The sequence below is a fragment of the Xiphophorus maculatus genome, chromosome 16 (genome assembly GCF_002775205.1).
Source record: "Xiphophorus maculatus strain JP 163 A chromosome 16, X_maculatus-5.0-male, whole genome shotgun sequence".
Taxonomy (NCBI): domain Eukaryota; kingdom Metazoa; phylum Chordata; class Actinopteri; order Cyprinodontiformes; family Poeciliidae; genus Xiphophorus; species Xiphophorus maculatus.
In genome coordinates, this window is record NC_036458.1 from 11737916 (window position 1) to 11753186 (window position 15271).

A 15271-nucleotide genomic window follows, 5' to 3' on the forward strand; every position below is an offset into this window, starting at 1 on the left:
CAGTATGGTTGGATGGTTGGACATTTTCATCATGTCTATACTTGCATATAATTGTTTGAAGAGATGTTTGTAGCACCTTCAAACATCAGTATATTGTTCCCAATGATGAACTACACTTGTGCAGGTCCACAGTTCTTCTCCTGGTATCTTGGCTAATTTCTTTAGAGTTTCCCATTGTGTCAAACAAGAAAGCAGCATAGTTCATATGTATCCTTAAAATACATGCATAGTTGTGCCTCCAATTAATTTAAATGTGTCAGTTAACCTATCAAAGTTTGTGTAAGGAAGCCCAAAAGGTTTTACCTATGTCATACAGTCTAAAAGACTATTATCCCTGATACTGACCAAATATATGTAAACTGTTGAATTCGAGGAAAATTATACAAATATCTCTAAAAATGTTCTTGGTACGTTTTTTGGGATTTAGGAAATATAAATAATTTGAGTAATTCTAACTGACATAAAACAAGAGAGGTCAGATTTAACCTAAGACGGTGAAAAAAAATGTATGTCTTTTTATTTGGTATATATAAATATCTGGTTCAACCTACAAAATTATAGATACAAGCTTATGTATGATTTTTTTTTACCTAGTTGAGTCTTGAAACAGCCGTGAAGTTGCAGATTCCAGAGGAGCATGATGAAGGTCGGCAGATGCGCTGCTACTCTCTTGAAGACCTGAGGGAGCTACAAAACAAACTCATGCTCATGTCTGGAAAAGGGGACCAAGGGCAGAATGAAGTTGAACGTTTTGTAGAGGTAAAATAAAATAATTAAATTCTGTAGAAAGACCATTTAGTCACGTTTCTATAAGCATTATTTCATTTTAAATTGATTCAACTTATGACAAGAAGTTTGAAATGTAATCAAAATTACAAATGGACTATTTTTGACATGTTAGGAAATTCATGATCCACCACTGTGGAGATTTGCATTATCAAGACATTAATTGGATCTGCTTTCTTGCCGACAGTGTTATGTCATGATTTATAATGGTGCATAATTCATAATGGTCAAAATGTCATTCATAATGGTGGTCACTTTAATGAAGTGTCATTTCTTCAGACAGCAATAGTAGCACGGGGACGAGGTTGAGAAACTCAATCTTTTCACGGTTTATCTGTCTCATATTATACTATCATGACATGGTGATAGTTTTAAGAAATATGCAAAAAACATATTTTTCATGAAAATTACATACTGCAGCTTTATGAGCTAGTGCTATGTAATATATGTTAAGCAATATTGATTATTCATTAATATAAAATCCTAAATGATTTTTAAAACTCATTCATTAGGGTATTTTCTGCCTTGTGAGTTGCTCTTTCTGTGTTACAGGTTTTTGCCAGTGTTCAAAGACTGACAGAGGCATTCATTGCTCTTTACACTGCTGGAAATCCTCTGTTCAGACACTGGGAAGTGCAGATTAATTGCTCTTCAAGTTATGCTGAACCCAGCATTTTGATGGATTTTAATTTGGGCAGGGCTCTTAGTGTCATTGTGGAGGGCAGCCCAGAGGAGGAGCTTCCTGAGCTCTGCAGAAAAATGGAGAAATGTCTGGAATACTGGATGAACTTTGTACACAAACAGAGATCCCAACAGTATTTCTTAAACTACTACACTGCCGAGCAGATTGTCTACCTCTGTAGCAAGCTGACACAACAAAATGCAAACAAGGTTGAGGACCAAGTCCTTATGATGCTTTCCTTTATCAAGCCAAATTGCACATCCACAGATCTGAGGCAAGTGTGGCATGAGCTCCAGTATGAAATCATTACTAAACCCCAGGATCAAAATGAGGACATTGAGTTTCAGACTTTTGTTGTGGTGTCAACAAGTGACCTGGAAGAGTGTACAAGTGAACTGGATCCTTTTCAAAGTCTTGTGGAAAAAGCAAAGGGTCTGCAGGCATTTGATCACATATGGAATGCTTACATGAAAGATATGAAAAATTTCCTCCCAAACATTCTTGATATAAAAAGTCTTGGCCGAGTGTTAGAACTACTGGCCAACAAAGATGATGAAGATGAAGAAGATGACCGTGAAGAAGACATTTCTGATGACAACAGTGGAAAGTTCATAAACAGGCAACTGCCCAGAGGTTTGGTCAACGGAAAGCCAAATCTCATTGTTTGTCCTCATGATGATGCCTTGGCATCCTGCATCTCAATTTACATGAGCAGCAAAGATGAAGCTCTTCCAACCTATGATGAAGTCCTACTGTGCAACCACTCAACCCCGTATGAGCAAGTGGAGCTGTTCCTCAGACGCTGCCTTGGCAATGGCTACAGGGGACAAAAAATATACTCTTTGGTGTATGGAGATCTCCTGAGTTACGACGTGAGCTCTAAAGTTGAGAACTTTTTCCACCAGATGAAAATGCAGAGCAGGACGGACTACAGGCTTGTTATTATTTGTAGCTCAGAGAGAGAGCATGCCTATCTTCCATCTGCCTTCAGCCAGTACAGGTTGCACATGATTCCCCAAGAGCCATTAGCAAGAATCCAGCAGTACCTGCAACAACACTACACTGTCCCATCTGAACAGTGCAGTGCTGCAGCAGCTTTTAAAGATAGACTGTGCGTTGGTGTTGTTTCATCTCAAAGGGCTGGTGTTGGTGAGTATATGAAATATTTCTACTTGATGTCTTACACTAATAGAAAATAATAAAAAATCTAATTGTTTATAGCTCTGAATGTATTTTTTTTATTGCAGGTAAATCTTTGTACATCAGGAGGATGTATGAAAAACTTAAACACTCTACTACAAAGCAGTCAATGTTGAAATGTATTTGCTTGATTGAACCTAAAGTTGATGAGACTATCATCCTTCAGTCTTTGCTTGACACCTCCAAAAGGAAAGAACTCATTATCTTCCATTTTGATGTCACATCATCGGTAAATATTATGTTATTTAATATTAAGTCATTGCAATAATTATTTTGACAGATTGTATCTTATTGTACGTGGGATCTGTTTTGCTCCTGAAAAGGTCCAGAAAGGACTTCCTGAATTCCTATTCAAATTGTTGGTTCTGCGCTATTTGATGGACTCTGAGGGGAAAATGTGGCGGTGCAATGACAAGCAGCTGTATGTCATTGAGATTTTAGATCCCACTGTCAAGTCAACAGGAAATGCTACTCGGGAGGTAAGACTTTTTAACAATTAGTATTTTTCAGTCTTTGTATATCTTTGTCTACCTTACTTGTTTTCTTCTTGCTACTTTTCTTAATAGGCACAAATGACAAGAAACACTTTTGTGGACATGTTTCCTAAAATTTTCTGCCGACCACCCAAAGAGGTCCTTATGCTAGAGATGAGAAAGCAGGAGGATCCTACTATTATGAGCAGTGAGGACCCACTGATGGATGATAAAGAGTTCAGGAGTGAGGCCTTTCAGCGGCCATACCAGTACTTGACACGGTTCCACAACACAATTGATCTAGATGTTTTCACATATCAGGGCGTTGAGGGGTCCCATGTAGAATGTCTTCAGATGCTTCTCATGTACTGTGGGGTAATGGACCCCTCCTGGGCTGAACTTAGAAATTTCACTTGGTTTCTTAACCTTCAACTAAGAGACTGTGAGACATCAGTCTTTTGTGATGCCACTTTCACTGGAGACACACTAACCGGATTCAAAACCTTTGTGGTGGATTTCATGATTCTGATGGCAAAGGACTTTGCCACTCCATCACTCAGTATCTCTGACCAGAGTCCTGGCATGTCACAAGTTAATCTGGTTGGTGTCCGAGACGAAGACCTGGCTCCTTTTCTCATCAGAAAAAGATGGGAAACAGAGCCACATCCATACATCTTCTTCAATGATGACCACGTCTCCATGACCTTTATTGGCTTTCATCTTCAACCCAATGATCAGAAGTTTGTTGATGCCATTGAACCCACCTCTGGAAGGGTGATCAGAAAGAATATCATGACCAGAGCATTGTATGAAGGCTTACAGCTCCAAAGAGTCCCTTTCAACATAGACTTTGATAGTCTCCCAAGATGTGAGAAAATAGAGCGAATCTGCAATGTTCTTGGTATCCAGTGGCCTCTTGACCCTGATGAAACATATGAACTTACCACAGACAACATTTTAAAGATGTTAGCAATCCACATGCGGTTCAGATGTGGCATACCTGTCATCATAATGGGAGAAACAGGCTGTGGAAAAACCCGGCTAATAAAATTCCTTTGTGAATTGCGAAGGAGTGGAGTTGCAACTGAGAACATGAAACTGGTCAAGGTGCATGGAGGGACAACGTCAGAGATGATCTATGGTAAAGTCAGAGAAGCAGAAGACATTGCTTCGATCAACAAGCAAGACTATAGACTTGACTCTGTCCTCTTCTTTGATGAGGCCAATACTACAGAGGCTATCAGCAGTATCAAGGAGGTCCTTTGTGACAAGACCGTGAAGGGAGAATGCTTAACACCCAACTCAGGGTTACAAATTATTGCAGCATGCAATCCCTACAGAAAGCACACGGCTGACATGATTCAAAGATTGGAATCTGCTGGTCTTGGGTATCGAGTTCGAGCAGAAGAGACTGATGAAAAACTGGGGTCTATACCTTTGCGCCAGCTGGTGTATAGAGTTCAAGCACTGCCACCAAGCATGATTCCTCTGGTATGGGACTTTGGACAGTTAAATGATCACACAGAAAAAATATACATCCAGCAGATTGTGCAAAGAGTCACTACAAGCAAATCAATAGATCAAACCTACATCAAATGCATCACAGATGTTCTTTCAGCCTCACAGAAGTACATGAGGACCATGAAGGACGAATGCAGCTTTGTCAGCTTAAGAGATGTAGAACGCTGCATGCAAGCTTTTGTGTGGTTCCATGACCACCATGAGATGTTCTTTTCAGAGCTTCAAAAATTTGAGTGTACTCAAAATGATGAAGGAAATGAACGGCATCAAAGACAACCTGAGGCTCAAGATCCTGTTCTCTGGTCCCTTGTCATGGCCATAGGAGTGTGTTACCATGCCTGTCTTGAAAATAAGGATAAATACAGACAAAAAATCAGTACCAAATTACCGTCATACACCCCAATGAGAGTAATGCATGAAATTTCACTCATGCAAGATTTACTTTTGAGTGGTGTGCCAATGGGAGATACTATTGCAAGAAACAGTGCCCTCAAAGAAAATGTCTTCATGATGGTTCTCTGCATTGAGTTAAGAATCCCCCTATTCTTAGTTGGAAAACCTGGAAGTTCAAAGTCCCTTTCCAAAACTCTAGTAGCAGATGCCATGCAGGGACAAGCTGCTCATTCTGAACTCTATAAGATGCTCAAACAGATCCATTTGGTATCCTTTCAGTGTAGTCCTCATTCAACTCCTGAAGGTATCATCAACACGTTCAAGCAATGTGGCCGCTTTCAGGAAGGGAAAAACCTCAATGAATATATTTCAGTTGTGGTTCTTGATGAAATTGGGCTGGCAGAGGACTCTCCAAAGATGCCACTAAAAACTCTTCACCCATTGCTGGAAGAGGGATGCATTGATGATGAACCACTACCACACAAAAAAGTTGGATTCATTGGTATCTCCAACTGGGCGTTGGACCCCGCAAAGATGAACAGAGGCATTTTTGTCTCACGTGGTGACCCTGATGAGAAAGAACTCATTGAGAGTGCTAAAGGCATATGCTCGTCTGATGTAATGGTTTTGGAGAAAGTCAGGGATTTCTTTCAACCATTTGCAAGATCCTATTTGAACATTTGCCGGAAACAAGGGAAAGGTTTTTTTGGCCTACGTGACTATTACAGCTTGATAAAGATGATCTTTGCTGTGGCCAAGACCTCTCAACGAAAACCTGCAGCAGAGGAGATTGTCAAGGTTGTTTTGAGAAATTTCAGTGGCAGGGATGATGTTGATGTAGTTTCTGTCTTTACCCAAAGACTTAAAATTTCTCCAAATTTGGAGAACATCAACACCATTGAGTTTGTGAAAGAAAACATCCAAGCAGTTGGACAAGATGAAGAGTGTCGGTACCTTCTTGTGCTAACAAAAAATTATGCAGCCCTACAGATCCTACAGCAAACATTCTTTTCAGAAAGTGGTCAACCGGAAATTATCTTTGGATCTAGCTTTCCAAAAGACCAAGAGTACACCCAAATCTGTCGCAACATCAACAGAGTGAAGATCTGCATGGAGACAGGCCAAACAGTTGTGCTTCTAAACTTGCAGAATCTCTATGAAAGTCTCTATGATGCTCTCAATCAGTACTACGTATGCTTGGGTGGACAGAAATATGTCGATCTTGGATTGGGAACCCATCGTGTAAAATGCAGAGTGCACAAAGACTTCCGGCTAATTGTCATTGAGGAAAGAGAAGTGGTCTACAAACAATTCCCAATACCTCTAATCAACAGGCTGGAGAAACACTACCTTGACATCCACACTGTCCTTAAAGCTGAGCAGAAAAAGATGGTTGAAGAACTAGAGAGATGGGCAAAGCTATTTGTATCTCTTACTGGTCAGCATGCTGGAGCAGCTGATATGTACAAGTACACACTCCCTGATGTTTTCATTGGCTACCACTCAGACACCTGCGCTTCTGTGATTCTTCAAGTAATAGAGGAGTGGAAGGACAATTTTGAAACTTCAGATTCTCAGAGAGGATTGCTTGATCAGGCCAAACTCATACTTCTCAAATGTGCAACACCAGACTCAGTGGTGCGATTGGACTGCACAGGCCTACCAAAAGTGGAAAGTCAACATATGGCTAAGGTGTACTTTGAGGAACAAAGTAATAGCTGTTTAGCTGACTACATCCATGCTCACACAAGACAGGAAACCAAGATCAACACATTCTTCACAGAGGTAATTCTTACTGGCCTTTTATTTTCACATGAATCCTTTACTTGTTTCAGATTATAGGATCTAATGTGAATGTCAAAATTTAGGTGACCACATTCTCCAGACTTTTGACTGCATTTGACATGGAACCTCTGGAGAAAATGTTTTATAGTGTTGAGCTCCTCTCACTTCAACAGTTTGACACAGAACACTCCTTCCTAAAGAAAATAAGGTTTGTTTCTAAATGTACTGATATTGTTATTATAGAATATAATTACAAGTACTTAAAATGGATACTTCTTTTCCAAATACCAATATGTTTAAAAGACATTTTAAGACACTTTTACAATATAACATGAAACAACAAAAATATAAAATTAATCTTTCTTATTCATTGGCAGTTGATTGAGTGAAGCGCCTATTTAAGAGTTTGATTTTTAGTTTAAGCTGAAGGTTACAAAGTTAAGGTTGAAAACATTTACCCCTAGAACTACAAAATTGTGAGTGGAAACATCATCCAATATGTCCCCCCTGCAGTAGTTGTTGAAAAAAAATTGCATGCACTTTTTATTTGTATCTCTTTTTATTTGTATGTATTAAATCAGTCACAGAAAACATGTGACTATGAAGAAATTGATTATTATTAGTTTGTATTGCCAACAGCGGTTAGCATGGTCACTTTGAAGAATTTGAATTAATGAGTTACAACACCATTTAATTTTCCTTTGGAATCAATAAAGTATTTTTGAATTTAAACATATTCATCGTCAAATCAATTGGCTCTTACTTAAATTAAGCATAGCATGAATAGCCACCAGCACTTTCTGCGGGTTCATAATTATTTTTATTTACCTTGAAGAATTAATAACAGAAGTTTTTGAGTAACATATATAAGTAGCCCAAATGACTGATATATGTAATTTATAGTAATCTTGTGTATACGTAGAAGCAAGGTTTTGCTCTTCTGTTGAGTAAAATATATCTGTGGTCATTTAATGATGTTAAAGACATTAGCTATTTTCAAATTATTGTTAAAAATGTTTCACTATTTCTTTACACAATAATTCATTAAAATGTAATGTTAAAAAAAATTGTACTCGTGTATATATAAGGAATATTCTTAAATTGAAAAGGTGAAATTCTTTTTTTTAATTGAAGGAACTTCCTCACAGCTGAAAATGGAGGAAGTATGACTGGACCCTGTAACCGAATCCTCATTATTCAGTGTGATTTTGATGAACCCTGTAAGAGCACCAACCTGATTGCATCTGCAAAGTAAGTCCTATTATTCATTTTCTGTATGGATTTCACCACTGTATCCTGTTATCATATTGAGTGTTGTGGTCCATTTTCAGGTATTCATCACTAAATGAGATCAACAAAGTTACACAGGAGAGCAAAGGAAGTAGGGTGTTTGTCTACTTTATCACAAGGTTGCCAAGGATGGAAGGAGGGACTTCTTACATTGGTTTTCATGGAGGTAAACATGACACTATTTGAAAATATTTTGTTTTTATCTGACCAGGAAATAATCCATAGTATTGTGCTTTTTATAGGACCCTGGAGATCAGTTCATATAGATGACCTCAGAAGGTCAAAGGACATTGTTTCAGATATCAAGACCTTGCAAAGCATGAAAATCAGTCAAATGTTTGAATCAAAAACAACTCGGCCTGAAGGTAAAAGAAAAATGCTAAATATATATGTATAAATATATATGTGTTGCACATTATATATGCAATACATAATGTGCACTACATTATATACAGTATGTGTATGTATTGCACTATATATATTTATTGCAAAATATTTTATTTACATATACTGTATGTAATATATACAAATATTTTATATAATGTATATATGTGTGTTTACATGATTACAGCTATGGAGACTGATGACATGTACATGGAGAGTGAGCAAGAAGAGTTGGAAGAAAACGTAAGTATATATGATATATTTCACATTTTTAGTTAGGTAAAACTATTGTCAATGAATAAGAATATTATTTAAATGTTTTTTTCTTCAGTAAATTAATTCACTAAGTGAAACAGATAGATTAATTATACAAAGACTGATGTTTTCAAGCGTTTTGTTATGTTATGATGACTTTCAGGTTAGGCTGCAGCTAATAAAAACATGACACTTAAGAATATTACATTAGACCATTATATAAAGATTCTTAATATAGGAATAGGTTGCTAAATGTTCAGTACCTGCTCAAAGGTTATTTTCAAGTGGTACATTTAATCTGCAAACAAGCTTCATCTAATTTATTGAATATGAATGTAAACATAATTTTTTTTATGTTTACATTCTGTTCACTGTAAGTGCATATTTTTCTTTTAATTTGTCTTTTTTCTTTACGAAGGACTTGGATAATGTTGTAGATACCACATCATTGCTCCGGAGCTGTGTGCAGACTGCTGTTGGCATGCTGAGGGACCAAGTGACAAGTGGCTTCCGCAGCACTCGACGGGTTGAGATCCTTTTAACTCTCCTGAGTGACACTGATGAACTAAGAGGTACAACAGAAATTATGTTTTCCTTTCATTTTCACAGTTTAGATAATTTAGCAACATTTAGCTTCATACATTTGCTATGATATGTAATGAAATGCCAGTGAAAATTTCAGAATGACCATAGCTTTCTCTGGCTTTTTGGGTCACAGAGCAATGCAGCTCTGCTCATTCTCCATCTTGTCTCTATCAGTTCATGGATGGGGAGCAGGAAACGGTCTTGGATAGACTAAATACAGTGTACACCTGCACAAATACATACCTAGTTACCTTGTTCTTAGAAATAACATCCATTAAACAAACTGGAGGTAATAACGTCCCATTGACTGACTATTCTTAAAAGCAACAAAAAATATTTTGAGAGTACAACTGACAAATAGGTCACACCTGCCACTTGGACACCCCTTTTTTTAATGGTGGCTTAGGCACCTTTCTGAATGCACCATATCATAACCGCCACAGCATGCACATCCATTGATGTGCTTTAACTAACAGTTGTGGACATTTGATATAAATTAGAGCTGTTGTAAACAATTATTTTAGCAATCGAGTAATATTGATTATTCTGAGAATTAATTGAATAAAACATTTGATCAAATAAGATATTGGTAAATACTGCCATGACAGTGGTATTAATATCAGATATCAATATCAGGCCAAATTTTGAAATTTGTCTATCTCTACCAATTATTTTCTACAGCAGAAAAATAACCTCACAAGACACTTCTAAAAAAATGTATATATGCCATTTTTTAATTCATGTCTTCATATTCACTGAATTTTATTAGATTAACTCTCACCTTGCCGTACTGCATTTATGTCCCCATGTGTGCGACAGATCTTTGGCACTTTTGTTACACACTGAAACAGATCTGTCAGGTATGCACACACCACAGTGCGCTCCTCCACCCATTTGTTGCAACTGGAATGGTATGAAATTTATTTTCTGGCTCGTCCGTAAAGCTACACTTACGCTAAGCATCAACTACCACAGCCGATGGTAGCTGATGCCTAACTGGATGTGTCCGCTCCACCTGTACACATACAGCCACTACGTAGTTTGCCGTTGTTTGGTGTTAACCATTCGCTCTAGGAGGAGAAAGGCTGTCCTATTTTATGCATTGAACTAATCAATTTTAAGGATGCCTGATGGTTGTCTGAAAAATTATGAAAACCCAGACATTTTAATCAAACAATGAAATACCACTGGATGCCCAAAACCGAACTGCTGCTAGCACTTAGCATTGGTTAAGAATTCATAACAGAATGAAAGTGTCTCACAACACAAATAATCACCCTGACTAAACACTTGGTGCTAAACAGTAAAACTTAATTTAATGTAGCTTTGAGGCAGATAATTTGCCTTGAGGAATTTTAATAATCGAGGTACTTGAATCATGACCTGATGTAAATGACATTATTCTGACAGTAACAATCATGTTATGTTTGCAGTTGTAGGTAGGAATAAACGTTTTTTGGTTTCTTAAATTATTGCAGTGAGATCATTTGCATTTTTGTTTTAAATATTTTATTATTTTGATGTATTTGTATGTTCCCTACAGTTTCCGTACTTGTCATTTTGTGTGTTTTCAGATGAATTTCTTCAAACTGTGAAGAAGCGTCTTCACTCGTTGTTACTGATTCATGATGGGAACGCGTTCATGAAGAGCAACTGGGTCCTCAAAGAGGCTTCAAACATTGATGCCTTGCAGGAAGGAGGCACTTTCAGGTAACTACTAGTAGTACTATTACCTCCAAAAATAGAATGCAAAGCAGTGTCTTTGAAAGCTTTTCTTGACTTGTTTTGCCATTATTTCAGACACACCTTATGGAAACGTGTTCAAGCTGTGGTGGTCCCCATTTTGGCACATCTGGTGTCAGTGATTGACCGGGACCAAAACATGGATCTCTTGCTTGACAAAAACTGCTCTGAGGCAGTGAAGAGATTGTGGTTGGATATCTTTGGCAATGAAAAACTGGTGGAAATCTCACACCTCGCAATGGACTCCAGGTCAGTGGAAGTCACATGTTTTTTATTATATTATTTACTTGAACATTCTGTTTACCTTTTCATATTTATATCTTTCTCAGCTATGAGACAAGAACAATCCTTGTGCAGAACTACATTCCTCAAGATAGAAACATCGGCTGCAGCATGCCCTTCAGCTGGAGAATTAAGGACTATTTGGAGGAACTTTGTGTTCATGTCCTTCAGAATGAAGGTATAAGCATTTTAATAGATCTTTAGGTTAATCTGTCACAGATGCAGATATACAGACTTTGCCATTTTTGTATCAATTTTGATTTTACAGGACACAATCAATTAAAACTGATTGAGATCTTTTGGAGTACACCACTTGGACGCTACATTGAGAAAGCTGATTCAGAGACTCAGATGGAGTTTTACCATCGCTACCTTCAAGATTTTATCTCCATGTCGATGAATGTCACTTCTCCAGAAGATCTGCAGGTTGTCTTGATTTTACTTAATGGCATAAAATGTCACATTGTGTGAGGTGGCGGACACATTGTAGTAAACCACATGATTTGCTTTTTTAGCTCCTCTGTGGTGCCTTGAATAGTTGCATCAGTGAACTACGACTACAGCTGAACGACACAGAGAAAATGACAGCTCTTCCATGGGTTCATGCTGCTTATCACAAGTTCAAAAACCGACTTCAGAACCTCTCCAGAATTATGTGTACTGAACCTCAGGTGACCAAGGACCTTCTGGGAAACCCACATGCAGGAGACAACGTTGAACTTGTAAGCATGAACTTACCCCTCATAATTTTTTCTATATATATTTTTGAGTTAGTCTTCAGGCTTTTGACTTTCAAATCTTTGAAACACATGCTCCTTGTCTCCAAGGTCCTCGACGTTTATGCTGCTTTTGCTTGTTTGGAGCACCTGGAGCCCAAAGTGCTGGCCACCGATGCTCAAAGACAAGCGTGGCTCAGGCAGGTGAAGAAACTTCAAGTTCCCATTGAACTGATCTGTTCAGAAGACGGTGTGAGACATTATGGAGAGAGGAGCAAGATGATAGTCCTCAGAGTCCAGTAAGTCAAGAGAAAGCTGTAATCATTGAACAAAGTTTATTACTTAATAACACAGACTGAGGAATTAAATTGTTGTTGTTCTTTGCATGTAGATCTGGATGGAATCGCATATTTTCTCTCTCTTTGTTCGTTGAGCACATGTTGATGGAAATTGAACAGTTGGACACGAAGCTCACACCTTTAGTGTTGGAGAATATGCGAGGGCTTGGCAAGGTTTCTACTTTTTTTTTTCTTTTTCGAGATAAGCCTGTTAGCATGGAACTGACTTTGTGCTTACTTTTAATTTTCCCAGTGAAACTTAAATGTCTCCATTTTTTCCCCCATCAAGATTCTTGAAAAAAATTCAGATGTTAAAACTCAGCAGATTTTTGAGGCAGTAATTGGGTTGCTGAAAAACTGCAAAGATGGAGCCGTGGAACGCATTTTCAGGTGAAAAATCAACATCGCAATATATATCACTCTTGGCACAAGCCAAATAGTTTATCTGTTACTACCTTTGTCTGTCATAATGTGTGAAAGTAGTGAAATGTTCTTAAATTAATTTATTGCTTAATTCATCAATTTATTCTGTTTGGTTGCTTTTACAATAGCCTTTTTGTTAATGCAATAAAACTGACCAACTGTATTTAAAACATACTTTTTTGTCTTGGTCTAAAAGAGTAATAAATGTTAAGACGTAGAGCGTGTTATTTACTAAATCCTTAACTCAAAATTTCCTCCTGAAAATAGATATTTCTTGAATAAAACATAGCTCTTGTAGTAATGTTTGTGTTTTCTGTGTTCAGGTTCGGTCATATGGTGTGTCCAGTTTGCATGGGAGACCCTCAAGATCCACTCTGCCTATCATGTAATCACATCTACTGTGTAGCTTGTATCAAACAGTGGCTGGTTCCCGGTCAGATGTACTGCCCGCTTTGCATGCAGCCAGTTGAGGAAAACTTCCCCTTGGTTCCTTCAAATGAGATGAGGTGAGTACATTTTTTAATGCATATTTGTTTCCTGGGATCGTCTTACTTGAGCTGTAATTTATTTAATATCTCTGTTTGTCTTGCTTTGTTTAGGATTCGTGTTAGTCAGCATGCTCAGTTCAGGAAGCGCTGCAACGCTTTCTTCATAGACCTGGTGTCTACTGTGTGCTTCAAGGACAACTCTCCACCATCTTCAGCTGTCATCTTTCATTTGCTGTCTTTTCTCATGGTGGAGGCCAGCCCGGCTCCCTTGCTCAGAGGTACTGTGATACAGATTTATCATCCTGCGCGCTATTTTTTGTCAGATGTGTGTGTAAAATCCAAAAAACACCTTTTTTTTTTTTCAGCCAAACGACAAATGCTGACAAAAGTGCTTTCTCCATTTGATGACTCTGCTGATAAAAATCCTGTTGTTCGCTCAGTGGTGCTCAAACTTCTGATGAAGTACAGGTGAGGTGTTATGGTTGCAAATTATTTTAGCTGTTTTGTGTTTGTATGCTTCTTATATTCAGAGACCCGCAGAAAAATCAAAAGCATAATACCTCTCAGTACATTTAGAATATTCCAGTTTTCATTCTAATACTTTTATTAAGTGGGGGGAAGGTAATGCAATATATATATACAGTATGTATATACAGTATATATACTGTATATATTAAGTCTTTTCCCCTGCCCCCAAATTGTGCATGGTGTCGAGTGAAACTCAGGCCCTTGTTTAGTCATGTTTCATCACACTTCCAGTTCTATTAACTTATTTTTTTGTTGCTTTTACTGTGAACATGGGCAAGTTTAAGCTAGCCAAAATTTAGTTGACTACACATTGGCTTTATTTGAAAGGCACGTTATCCTTTCTTCCCATTTTGAAGAATGGCTAAGACAGGTCTCTGTGTCATTTCATTTATGCCCCAAAGAAGCAGAAAATCTAGGGTTATTAGCTAGAACATCTAAAAACTGATCAAGTTCAAAAAGAAAAGTATGAATTTAAAGGAGTCTTCAATTAGTTAATTTTTTTGCGATTTTTTTTTCTTCTTTTTTTGTGATAGAAAAAAATTATGTCAGCGAACAGTTATTTTTTTCAATTTTTTTTGTTTCTTTTTTTCCAATGGTTTTAGCTGTTTTTGCACATCTGTGCTGAGAAGCAGATACGGGTAGAAGCTGCTGTATGTGCTGACATCTCTCATATAGACTTATTTTTTCAGCTTTGATGAAGTGAAAGAATATCTGCAGCAGCATCTGGTGGCTGTTGAACAGAGCAATATGTTGGATGAGACTGACAAAACTGAACTCTACTGCATGTACATCAACTGTCTGGAGGTGAGTTGAACTTTGACAGCTCCATCCAGATTGTAGACTTTTACAATACATTGCAATTCTTTTTTACCATTTCATCCCCTCTGACATCTCTCAAGGATTCCATGTTTGAAAGGCTCCAGTTCAGGTCTGCTGCAGATCAGAAGGCGTATTTTCAGAATGAAAGTGCCTTTCTGACTGAGTGTCTGCAAACACACGGTCAGCATGCTGAAAAACCATCTGTGGAGTATCTGCAGCAGTTGGCCAGAGTGCGAATGAATCTGGACAGGACTGCTAGTCTGATTGTGGAAAATTTGAGAGAAACAGGTCTGTAATGCTGGTGTTATGGTGCAGAAGAATGCCTCTTCTCTTTTATTTTAGGAGTGTTTCAAATGTTCTTTTCTTTTTCCAGGCTCACCTGAAGGTGGTCATAATGGAGCCGCAGCCTTTCTGGACAGTGTGGTGAACCTGTGCAGGCGGAGTGGGAACGATTGGTATCGTGTCTATTTGATCCGCAAGATTTGCAGCCAATATGGAGTGGAGTTTGTCCAGAAACGTCTTAGGCGGGGTCAGATGAGTTGGCTCTTCCCTGAAGAAGTTCAGCTCCAGGTTCAGTGTG

General features: G+C 38.0%; 1 protein-coding gene across 5 annotated transcripts in view; it reads left to right on the top strand.

Moving 5' to 3' along the window:
- Nucleotides 1-15271, top strand: part of rnf213 (ring finger protein 213) — a 36975-nt gene that overhangs the window by 14243 nt on the left and 7461 nt on the right. For all 5 annotated transcript variants that reach the window (XM_023349655.1, XM_023349659.1, XM_023349657.1 and 2 more), the window contains 25 exons: nt 595-759; nt 1339-2617; nt 2716-2897; nt 2992-3147; nt 3235-6840; nt 6924-7048; nt 7975-8091; nt 8172-8296; nt 8373-8495; nt 8702-8757; nt 9188-9341; nt 10929-11064; nt 11155-11346; nt 11427-11557; nt 11648-11805; nt 11895-12101; nt 12207-12394; nt 12487-12607; nt 12723-12823; nt 13180-13362; nt 13456-13622; nt 13710-13812; nt 14562-14676; nt 14772-14979; nt 15065-15261. In XM_023349655.1, coding sequence (XP_023205423.1) covers nt 595-759; nt 1339-2617; nt 2716-2897; nt 2992-3147; nt 3235-6840; nt 6924-7048; nt 7975-8091; nt 8172-8296; nt 8373-8495; nt 8702-8757; nt 9188-9341; nt 10929-11064; nt 11155-11346; nt 11427-11557; nt 11648-11805; nt 11895-12101; nt 12207-12394; nt 12487-12607; nt 12723-12823; nt 13180-13362; nt 13456-13622; nt 13710-13812; nt 14562-14676; nt 14772-14979; nt 15065-15261 — 8295 coding nt within the window. The remainder of the gene's footprint in view (nt 1-594; nt 760-1338; nt 2618-2715; nt 2898-2991; nt 3148-3234; nt 6841-6923; nt 7049-7974; nt 8092-8171; nt 8297-8372; nt 8496-8701; nt 8758-9187; nt 9342-10928; nt 11065-11154; nt 11347-11426; nt 11558-11647; nt 11806-11894; nt 12102-12206; nt 12395-12486; nt 12608-12722; nt 12824-13179; nt 13363-13455; nt 13623-13709; nt 13813-14561; nt 14677-14771; nt 14980-15064; nt 15262-15271) is intronic.